General features: G+C 42.4%; 1 protein-coding gene across 3 annotated transcripts in view; it reads left to right on the top strand.

Moving 5' to 3' along the window:
- The window catches only part of MFSD8 (major facilitator superfamily domain containing 8), a 62,148-nt gene that overhangs the window by 5,477 nt on the left and 45,094 nt on the right, over positions 1-11,577 (top strand). For all 3 annotated transcript variants that reach the window (XM_011978228.1, XM_011978226.1, XM_011978227.1), the window contains one exon: positions 7,732-7,823. In XM_011978228.1, the coding sequence (XP_011833618.1) occupies positions 7,805-7,823 (19 nt within the window). In that variant the 5' untranslated portion in view covers positions 7,732-7,804. The remainder of the gene's footprint in view (positions 1-7,731; positions 7,824-11,577) is intronic.

Genomic DNA, 11,577 nt, shown 5'->3' on the forward strand with positions numbered 1-11,577 from the left:
TTACCCTGACCCGCCATTATCCCCGTCCTCGTCACTGCCTCCCCTCCCTTCCACCCCTCCTGTGCCCTCGCCAAACCCGACAGATTCTGTCTCCCCCACCTCCACCTCCTCCCCTTGCTCGCCTGTCTCAGCCCATACTCGGTCCAGGACCGACCTCCTGTGTCCCTTGCGAGAGGTGGCAGGCGCCGAAGGAGTGGTCCGGGTCCGTGTGCTATTTTCGCTGGCAGACCTGTCTAAGATTGAAGAGCGTGTAGGCTCTTTCTCGGCCAACCCCACTTAGTATTTCAAAAAGTTGAGATACCTGTGCCAGGCGTATGACCTCACCTGGCATGATCCCCATATCGTTATGACCTCAACCCTGTGCCCTGAGGAACGGGAGCGTATCCTAGTGGCAGCCAGGCAGCACGCTGACCAGGTTCATTTAACTGACCACGCCATGCCAGTTGGCACTGAGGTGGTGCCCTCAGCCGAGCCCAACTAGGACTAGCAGGTTGGTCAGGCAGGCCACCGCCGCCGAGATATGATGGTCCAGTGCCTTCTTGCTGGCATGCAGGCAGCCTCCAATAAGTCAGTCAATTTTAATAACTTAAAGGAGGTAGTCCAAGGCTCAGATGAAAATCCGGCTGTTTTTCTTAACCAACTGACAGAGTCACTTATTCAGTACACCCGCCTTGACCCTGCCTCCCCTGCAGGAGGAGCCATCTTAGTTTCATACTTTATTTCTCAGTCGGCCCCCGATATCCAAAAAATGTTAAAAAAGGCAGAGGACGGCCCTCAAACTCCCATCCAGGACTTAGTCAAACTGGCCTTCAAGGTCTACAACTCCAGGGAGGAAGCAGCTGAGGCCCAATGACAGGCCAGGCTAAAACAGAGGGTATAACTCCAAACCCAGGCCTTGGTAGCAGCCCTGAGGCTGGCCGGCTCCAGGAGCTCCCAGAAAAGAGGTACTACCCGAGCGCCACCTGGTGCCTGCTTCAAATGCAGCAACGCCCCTCTCCGAACTGTTGGCAGATGGGCCACTGGAAGTCAGACTGCCCCGACCTAAGGACGGTCGCTGTGCCTCCACGTGACGACCCTCCTCCAGGTATTGGAGGCGCCTTCCAGCTCCTCGACACCGACGAAGATTGAAGAGGCCCAGACTCGGGAACCCCTCTTACTCTCGCCGAGCCCAGGGTTATGCTTCAGGTAGCGGGTAAGTCCATATCTTTCCTCATGGACACAGAGGCTACCTAGTCTGTTTTGCCTTCCTTTAGTGGCCCCAGCCACCCCTCCACTGTCACGGTCATGGGAATTGATGGCACTCCCTCCACCTACCGCCAGACTCCTCCTCTGTCTTGCCGCTTGGATGGCTCCCTCTTCTCGCACTCATTTCTTCATGCCCAGTCCCCTTGTTAGGAAGAGATCTCCTCTCCAAGCTAGGGGCCTCAGTTCACTTCCGACCCAATCCCTCCCCACACCTCGCATTCCTCTTCCCCCTTCTCTCACCTGACAAACCCCGCCAGGCTGACCCCCCCACTCCCGTTTCCAGTCCCCACTAACCCTAAGGTGTGGGACACCTCCATCCCAATCATTGCCCAGCACCATACTCCGGTCCGCATCCGGCTAAAAGACCCTTCCAAGTTTCCCTCTAGACCCCAGTTCCCTGTCTCCCTTGAACATCGATGGGGATTAAAACCTATCATTACACGCCTGCTCCGACAGCACATTCTAGTTCCCGCCAACTCACCATGCAATACTCCTATCCTACCTGTACAGAAAAGCTCTGGGGCCTGTCATCTTGTACAGGACCTACGCCTCATCAATGAGGCAGTAGTCCCTGCCTTTCCAGTTGTTCCTAATCTATATACATTCTTCTCGCGTGTTCCCCCTGACACCACCCATTTCACTGTCCTTGACCTGAAGGATGCCTTCTTTACCATCCCTCTACACCCAGACTGCCACTTTCTGTTTGCTTTTACATTAGAAGATCCAGACACTCATATTTCTTCCCAGCTGACTTGGACTGTTTTGCCTCAGAGGTTCCGTGATAGCCCCCATTTTTTCAGACAGGCACTGGCACAGGATGTTGTCCTCTGTCCCCTGACCCACAGCACACTATTGCAGTATGTCGATGACTTATTACTATGTCGTCCTTCCTAGGAGTGCTCCCTTGCAGATACTGCTACACTTTTAAATTTTCTAGGCGACCAAGGTTATCAGGTTACCCCGGCTAAGGCTCAATGTTGCAGCCCTTCTGTCACCTATCTAGGCATACTCCTCACACCCACTACAAAAAGCCTCACAGCAGATAGAATAAGCCTCATTGAAACTCTCCAGCCTCCTCAGGATGCGGAAGAGATCTTGTCCTTCCTAGAACTGGTGGGCATAGTGAGTCTTATCCTGTGGCCCCACTCAGGATCTTTTAAGGCCTACATCAAGGTCGTAAGCAGCCTCATCAGCCTAGCCTCTGACATCAGACAACAGGAGGAAGCCGTCTCAGCTCTAGCCCAGGCAGCAAGCCCCAGGACAGCAGCAACCCTTTTTCCTGCCTAACCTTAGTCAGGGAAGGCGCTCAAGTGGTACACATGACCGAGGTACACAACATCTCTCGTTGTTTCTTGTGTGCAGCCTTGAATAAGCCCCCACTGGTTGCGGTACCCTTACCCAGCCCTTTTAACTCCTCTAACCTAACCCCCTCGTTTCCCCTTCCCAGCGGAACACTACATCAATGAGTCAGGACTAGTAGAAACCAATCTCCTCACTCTAGAAAAGATTCGGGAAAGACTCCACCAGAAAAACCTCGGATCAAGGCCCTCACTTAGGTGGTGGCAGTTGTCTGTGGCCGGTTAAGTCCTACCCTTTCTAAGCCCCTTACTAATCATTGGCTTCTTGCTACTCATAGCTCCCTGTGTCCTCTGCTTCATCCAGGACTGCGTGAAAGAAGTCTCCCAGGTCACTTTCAGTCAGATGCTGCTCCACCCCTATACCCGAGTTCCGACCTCCAAAGAACCCCACGACGACCCATACCAGCAGGAAGCAGCCAGATGAACACGTCGCCCCATTTTCTTATTAGAAAGAGGTCGGAAGGTTAGGCAGGAATCTAGACCCAACATGGCGGCGTTACCTGGCATAGCAGGCCTTTTGTTAAAGACTCCCTTCACCCTTGTACACACCCGCAGACTTACATGCGTCAGAGCTCCGGCTGGGCAACCACACTCCCCCATGACCTGCAGCTCACCTGCATTCCACAAGTTCGTAAACAGCAGTTTCAGTTGACAGTTTCCAAAGACCCCTTCCTCATGACCCTTACTCAACTCCTGCCCTAGTAGTTTCAGGACCCCCCAGGCCCTGTTTGCACAACCAGCTTCCCTACCTCTTGGGCTATAAAAAGCCCCTACCGTCCTCCCTCAGTGCGACTTCCTCGGCCCACGCCTTTGGACCGAGGAACCTCGCCCACGAGTCCTAATAAAGGCTGTTCTCACTGCCATTTGCCTTGTATTCCTCGGTTTGGCTCCAGCCTCAGTTTACCTTTACAATGGAGTCTCTTATGTCTACTTCTTTCTATGTAGACACAGTAACAATCTGATCTTTCTTTTCCCCACACCTCTTGATAATAACAAACCTGTCTAAAATGAGCTCGCCTTTGTCCTATGCCAAATGTACAAATAAAAACTAACTTTAAGGCATTGAAGGAATAATGTCAGTATTTTGATCCTTATAATTCTGGTTATTTTGATCCTAGTTTATGGTCAATGACTCAGCAATGTTCACCTTTTGCCTCTTACTGCATAATTATGTATTTTTACCTTTAGGAAAATGGAATTATTTTATTTGAAATATACATAATTATCTCAAGTAAATTAATAAATTCAGTTAAACTTCAGCTGTCTATGACCATGTTAATTTTTACTCATTTGTTCCTCGTAAGCACCAAACCTTTTTTGATCACTCTTAACTCAAAACCCTTTGGAAAATGTATTTCTCTGGTCCTCGATTTACTAAACAGAGTTTGTGGAATGTAGTTTTATCTTGATTTTATCTTGAGATCATTAAAATGAATATCGATGCTGAAATGAATTTTAATAGAGTGATGTCCTCAGAGCCTATTTAAACGTTTGGGACTGTTTGCTTCTATACCAATTTATTCTGCACTACTATACTTTTTTTTTTTTTTGAGACGGGGTCTCGCTCTGTGGCCTAGTCTGGAATGCAGTGGTGCCATTTTGGCTCACTGTAACCTCTGCCTCCCGGGTTCAAGCGATTCTCCTGCCTCAGCTTCCACAGTAGCTGGGATTACATGCGTGGGCCACCAGACCCCGCTAATTTTTGTATTTTTGGTAAAGACGGGTTTCACCATGTGGCCAGGCTGATCTGAAACTCCTGATCTCAAGTGATCCACCCACCTCAGCTTCCCAAAGTGCTGATATAGAAGCAAACAGTCCCAAATGTATCAATAGGCTCTGAGGCCAGCTGCTCTACTTTTAAGTACTTATATCTGCTTTTTAGTTTTTCTGACAGACTGTTTTCCTGGCAGACTATTCCTGCAGCATGTTTTTGAAATCTGGCAGCAACAGTTTTTTTTGTTGTTGTTGCTGTCACCACACTCTTTCCACCAGCTTTAATTTGGGGCTTCTTGTTTGTTATAACTTTGATAACCCTGTATCTATGCTTCATATAACTGTCTCATTACAACCTGGTAGTTCTGACTGAGAGCTAAATGTCTTTCCTATTAAGTGCATAAGCTTGAGTGCGTGGACTTTGTGACATTTGGTTTTCTCAGAATTCTTTTTGCTTCGTCCTGATTTTTAGCTATTTTCCAGATAATTGCAGGATCCCTGAGTTATGGTTAAATGTGGTCTTCTGGTACATTCTGTCACCTTGTACAAAAGGTGATTTTTTTTCATACTCTTAGCTTTAATTTCATCAAAGTGATTGATGCTCATTAGAATCTGTCCAAATTTAGATGTTCCTGCCAGTAATCAATACCTCTGATTGAGGTTCTAGATTAAGCATTTTAAAAACAAAAAGGGAGTATTTTGAAAATAATTCAATAAGTATATGTCTTTAAAAATGCAAGTATATTCCCTAGTAAAGTGAACCTATATATAGCTAGTTGGCAGGACCTGTTCACTTTGAATATATTGCACAAACATGTCTAGGTCACCACCAACCTTTCCTCACTAACAAGGTTGATTATTATTTGCTGGTCTGGTGGAGCTGGCCTCTTGAATCCTCAGTGCTCCCCACTGACCCCCACTGTGGAGGACAGACAACAGAGGTTGGCAAACATTTCCTGTAAAGTCCCAGATTGTGAATATTTTAGACCTGTTTAGGGCAAGGGGAAAAATAAAGGATATTGTATAGATGTTTAGATAACCAGAAAACAAATTCCACAGAAATTTTTAGTAATGACATTTAAAATATACTAATAAGTATAATATAGGTTTGCTAATGAAAGGGATAGAATTTGGTGGGGGAGGGGATGACATTTTCCTTAATTGCACTTCCGAGTTGGTGTTTTCTGTCATCAAACTGGTAACAAATATTCATCTGTAAAAACCATTTGTAGCTCACATGTTACTGATCCAAGTTACAACTGATTTCACACTTTCTTTGCAACCTTAGCCTAGTCTCTGTAAAATTTGTATTATTAGGGTATCTGTCCTTATAGGGCATATCTTTATAGAATATTTTCAGTTTATTTCCGTAACTGTTATACCACTACACTGTTCTGTCAGTGAGCACACGCTTCTTTATTTTCTCTCTCTCTCTTTTTTTAGGACAGAGTGTCTGTCTGTCACCCAGGCTGGAGTGCAGTGGCACAGTCTCTGCTCACTGCAACCTCCGCCTCCCAGGTTCAAGTGATTCTCCTGCCTCAGCCTCCTAAGTAACGGGGGCTACAGGCATGCACCACCACGCCCGGCTAATTTTTGTATTTTTGGTAGAGACAGGGTTTCACCATGTGGGCCAGGCTGATCTTGAACTCTTGGCCTCAAGCAGTCTGCCTGCCTTGGCCTCCCAAAATGCTGGGATTATAGGCATGAGCCACTGCACCTGGCTGTTGTTAAATTTTATCTAACTCACTTTGCTATTCAGTTCACTCCACTATATTGTGTATTCCTTTTAGTTTTTAAGTCACAAGTTTGACAAGCATGCTATCATTTGGAGTATTTCAGTTTGTAATAGAAATGTTGAACAGGATAAAACTGTAGCAGGACATCCCACTATTGGGAATGCCAAACATGACCACTTGTTAAGAGGGCGACTGCTATATCTTTCAATTATAAAGATTCATGTTCCATTTTGTAATTAGTAAGCAGACACTGGGGTGACATTTGAGGGCCTTTGATTGTCCTCTCCTTAACAATCTTTCAACCAGTTGTTTTAGCATCCATTGATGATCCTTCCATTGTTACATAGAAAGTGGCCATTAAATTATTTTCTAATTTTATCCTTTCAATATTTAATAATTGTCATTAAAAGAAGAAAGATTTTGACTGAGCTCTAAATCAGTCACTCAAACAATTTTATTTTTTTTTTAGAATCAAATAATTTACTTCTTGATTCCCTAACTTAGATATATATGATGTTTTATTCAAATTCTAGTATATTGATTTCAAACTATGGGTATCTGGGGTTCTGGTATTTTTCTCAGGTAAGCTACATTATCATTAAGGTCTATTATTTTTGTTTTTTTCTTATCTACTCTCCTTTGACCTAGAAGAGGTTTGTTTGTATGGCATGACATATACAGTGTTAAACATTTTAAATATATTAGGAACTAATATGTTTGGCATATAATACATCTAAAAAACATTGTTTTTCTTCTTCCTTTCCTCTTTACCACTCCCAACCATATCACGTTTGAAAAAAAAAAAAAAGTTTCTTTTTTGAAGACTAATTTGACAGTTCTAAGGCTTATTTTTAAGAAATTAATCTTGGTACATAAGAAGGCATTTTGTCTGTTCTGCATGTCTTGATTATTTGAAAAGATAATGCTCACATTAAGGTGAACTTGTTAACTGTTTCTATTGTGTATGTGAAAATGTAATGACTGTATAGACTCATGTGTCACCTAATGGAGGTAAGATGTCTACTTAGTATACATGCCCTTGGTCCAGATCAGATACTTGTCCAAAAGATCACTTATGTCTAGGGTGTCATGGTCTCTCTTTTGTCTGCTGGTAAAATTTATCTGGTAACCCATTTAGGAGGTCCCAGGGCTGAAAATTTCTTAGGTTACATTAAACCTTCCTGGTATCACTTCTATTTTCTGAAGTAGGAAGCCAAAACAGCTTCCTGCAGCAATTTAATTTGCTGTCATCAAGTACAGCATGTTATAATGATGACAGTTACTATTTTTTAGTACTTAGTAGCTATGGGGGATCTAGTTGTAGCTAGTTTATTTGATTTATCTTGATGTAGTTTATTCATTTTTACAAATTGCAACATTCTTGATTAATAAATCTGCGCATGTCAACAGTAGCAAAATAATTGCCTTGCAAAATGTTTCCTCTTTTAAAACTATACTGTTTCCCAAATTTCTATATACAATAATGCATAAATACAATCTATGGAAATTCAAAAAAAAAATGCTTATTCATAGATAAATTAGTGTAGCAGAACCAGTATTAGTAAATTCTACCTCTATCACATCGTTTTCATAACTTTAGTAGATAATACAATTGTTGACACTTAAGATCCACATGTAATGAGATAAATTTATACTACTTTTTTCTTCTTTACACCTAGAGAATGGGACATTTTAGAGACTGAAGAGCATTATAAGAGCCGATGGAGATCTATTAGGATTTTATATCTTACTATGTTTCTCAGCAGTGTAGGTAAGTATTAGAAATACATAATTTCAACAATTCAGATCAGATGTCATATTTTAACCTCATTTACTTCATTTACTTTTGTTGCCTCTGAAATTATCTTTATTGTGCTAAAAAATATGTAACATAAAATTTACCATGTTACCATATCTAAGTTCAGTAGTTAAGTATATCCACATTGTTGTGCAACCAATCCCTAGAACATTTTCATCTTGCAACAGGGAAACTCTATACCCATTAAACAACTCCCTGTTTTCCCATCCCCCAAGCCCTAGCAACCATCATTCTACTTTGTTTCTTGGAATTTGACTACTCTAGATAGCTCATATAAATGGAATTATATAGTATTTTTCTTCTTGTGATGAGATTATTTCACTCAACATAATGTCCTCAAGTTGATCCATGTTGCACTTGTGATAATTTCCTTTTACTTAAAGGCTATACAGTCCGTTATATGTATTGTAGGGTAGCAGAAACTTTTCCTCTATTCTCTTATGTTACGTGCCTAAGACTGGTGAATTAAGCTGACAAAAGAAACACTAACAGTAAAAAAGTATACAAATTTATTTGATGTTAATATTTTTTAATGAAAAGAAACAAAAAACATTAAGAAATGTACATACAAATGAAACTAGACAACTACTAAGAGTTCCTAACACTTTCATGTACTCACAAAAGTATTTCATCTTTTTTTTTTTTTTTTTTTTGAGGCGGAGTTTTACTCTTGTTGCCCAGGCTGGAGTGCAGTGGCGCGATCTCAGCTGACTGCAATCTCCACCTCCCAGATTCAAGCGATTCTCCTGCCCCAGCCTGCCAAGTAGCTGGAATTACAGGCATGTGCCACCACGCCCAGCTAATTTTATATTTTTAGTAGAGACGGGATATCTCCATGTTGGTCAGGCTGGTCTCGAACTCCCGACCTCAGGTGATCTGCCCACCTTGGCCTCCCAAAGTGCTGTAATTGATTACAGGCGTGAGCCACCGCGCCCGGTTCAAAGTCTTTTTTTTTTTCTTTTTCTTTTTCTTTTTCCTTTTTTTGAGATGGAGTCTCACTCTGTTGCCCAAACTGGAGTGCAGCGGCGTGATCTCGGCTCACTGCAAGCTCCACCTCCCAGTTCATGCCATTCTCCTGCCTCAGCCTCCTGAGTAGCTGGGACTACAGGCACCCACCACCATGCCTGGATAATTGTTTTATATTTTTAGTAGAGACGGGATTTCACTGTGTTAGCCAGGATGGTCTCGATCTCCTGACCCTGGGATCTGCCAGACTCAGCCTCCCAAAGTCCTGGGATTACAGACGTGAGCCACCGTGCCTGGCCAAAAGTATTTCATCTTTACAGCCATCAGTGAATGATTTGTTTTGCTACTTCTTGAAGATGTGCAAAATTTCTTTTTAAAAACATTTTATTATTTATTATTATTTATTCATTTTTTGAGGTGGAGTTGCCCAGGCTGGAGTGCAGTGGCATGATCTTGGCTCACTGCATCCTCTGCCTCCTGGGTTCAAGCGATTCTTGTGCCTCAGCCTCCTGAGTAGCTGGGACTACAGGCGCACGCCACCACACCCAGCTAATTTTTTTGTACCTTTAGTAGAGATGGGTTTTCACCATGTTGGCCATGCTAGTCTCAAACTCCTGACCTCAGGTGATCCACCTGCCTCGACCTCCCAAAGTGCTGGGATTACAGGCATGAGGCATCCTGCCTGGCCAGTGCAAAATTTCTTAAGTTTAAATGTACAGTCTTAATTATACTAGTGTCTTTATGTCCCAAGACAGATTGTAGGTAACAGAATCTCAATTGTGCCTCAAAGAATTAACAACAAAACAAAATTCAATCTGTTCTCTGCATTCAGGCAGAAAAGGGGAGAGCAGAGAACCCTTCCTGCATCTGCTATTTCTTGGTCGCCTTCAGCTTGAAATAATTAATATGGCAAAGCAGCATATTTTTGGAGTAGCATACTCTGATTGCCTTCAGTGTATACCACATTTTTTTTTTTTTTTGAGACGAAGTCTCGCTGTGTAGTCCAAGCCAGAGTGCAGTGGTATGATCTTGGCTCACTGCAACCTTCACCTCCCAGGTTCAAGCAGTTCTCTGTCTCAGCCTCCCAAGTAGCTGGGATTACAGGCACCCACCACCATGCCTAGCTAATTTTTGTATTTTTGGTAGAGACGGGGTTTCACCATCTTGGCCTGCCTTGTTCTCCCAAAGTGCTAGGATTACAGGCGTGAGCCACCGCACCCGGCCTACCACATTTCGTTTAGCCATTTATCTGTCGATGGACATTTGGGTTGCTTCCACCTCTTGGCTGTTGTGAATAGTGCTGCTCTCAATATGGGTGTGCAAATATCGCTTCAAGATCCTGCTTTCAGTCCTTTTGGGTATATATCCAGAAGTGAAATTGCTGGATCCTATTATAATTTTCTTTTTAATTTTTTTTAAAAATTGCCATACTGTTTTCCATAGCAGCCGCACCATTTTACTTACTTTCTCACCAACAGTCAGGGTTCCAATTTTTTCACATCCTCGCCAACATTAACTTTCTTTTGGATAGTAGTCATCCTAGTGGATGAGATGGTATCTCGTTGTTTTGATTTGCATCTCCTTAATGATTAGTGATGTTGAACATGTTTTCTTGTACTTACTGTCCATTTGTATATCTTCTGTGGAGAAGTGTTTGTTCAAGACCATTGCCCATTTATTAATTGGATTTGTTGTTGTTGTTGTTGAGTTGTAGGAATTCTTTATATATTCTGGGTGTTAGCCCCTTATCCAATATATGATTTGCAGATATTTTCTCCCATTCCAGGACTCTTCTATTCAGTGTGCTAAATGTATCCTGTGATTCACAGAAATGTTAAATATTGATATAGTCCACCTTGTCTGTTTTTTTCTTTTTGAGACAGAGTCTTGCTTTGTTGCCAAGCTGGAGTGCAATGGCACGATCTCGGCTCACTGCACCCTCCCCCTTTCGGGTTCAAGTGATGCTTGTGCCTCAGCCTCCCTGGTAGCTGGGACTGCAGATGTGTGCCACCACACTTGGCTAATTTTTGTATTTTTAGTAGAGACGGGGTTTTGCCATTTTTGCCAGACTGATCTCAAACTCCTGACTTCAGGTAATCCACCTGCCTTGGCCTCCCAAAGTTTTGGGATTTCAGGCATGAGCCCCACACCCGGCTGTTTTTATCTTTTGTTGCCTCTGAACCTCATCTTATTTTTATATTGTTAAAACATACAAAAAGTAAAATACAAGAATCTTAATTTGTATTGCTTGATGTATTTTAACTTATTCCACATTAGTTCTGAATATGTAGTTACTAAAAAGTAAAACTTCATGAGGAAAACTTTTCAAAATATTAAACATCTATAACCATGTTAAAAGGATGGAATGAGAATGTATAGGAATGTTCAATATTGTGATAGTTTTTAAAGGACTGTTTTAGGAAATGAATTTTTTTCTAAGTTGAGACCCTCTAAATCTATAGGCACTAGTATTACAAGTGGTCTCTTTCCCCTGAGAGGAATTTAAGGAAGGTCATTTTACTAAATTGCTTTCCATGTATTTTCTATATATATTTCCATATATTTTCTGTTTACCCCAATCATCCTGTTTTCTCTCACTTGCCAAACTTGTGCATGATTCAATATTGGGTGAAAAGAAAAGTGAATGATAAAGATATTTTCAACTATTCTTTTTTTTTTTTTTTTTAATACTTTAAGATCTAGGGGACATGTGCATAATGTGCAGGTTTGTTACATATGT

This window comes from Mandrillus leucophaeus, unplaced genomic scaffold (assembly GCF_000951045.1).
Source record: "Mandrillus leucophaeus isolate KB7577 unplaced genomic scaffold, Mleu.le_1.0 Scaffold191, whole genome shotgun sequence".
Lineage (NCBI taxonomy): Eukaryota > Metazoa > Chordata > Mammalia > Primates > Cercopithecidae > Mandrillus > Mandrillus leucophaeus.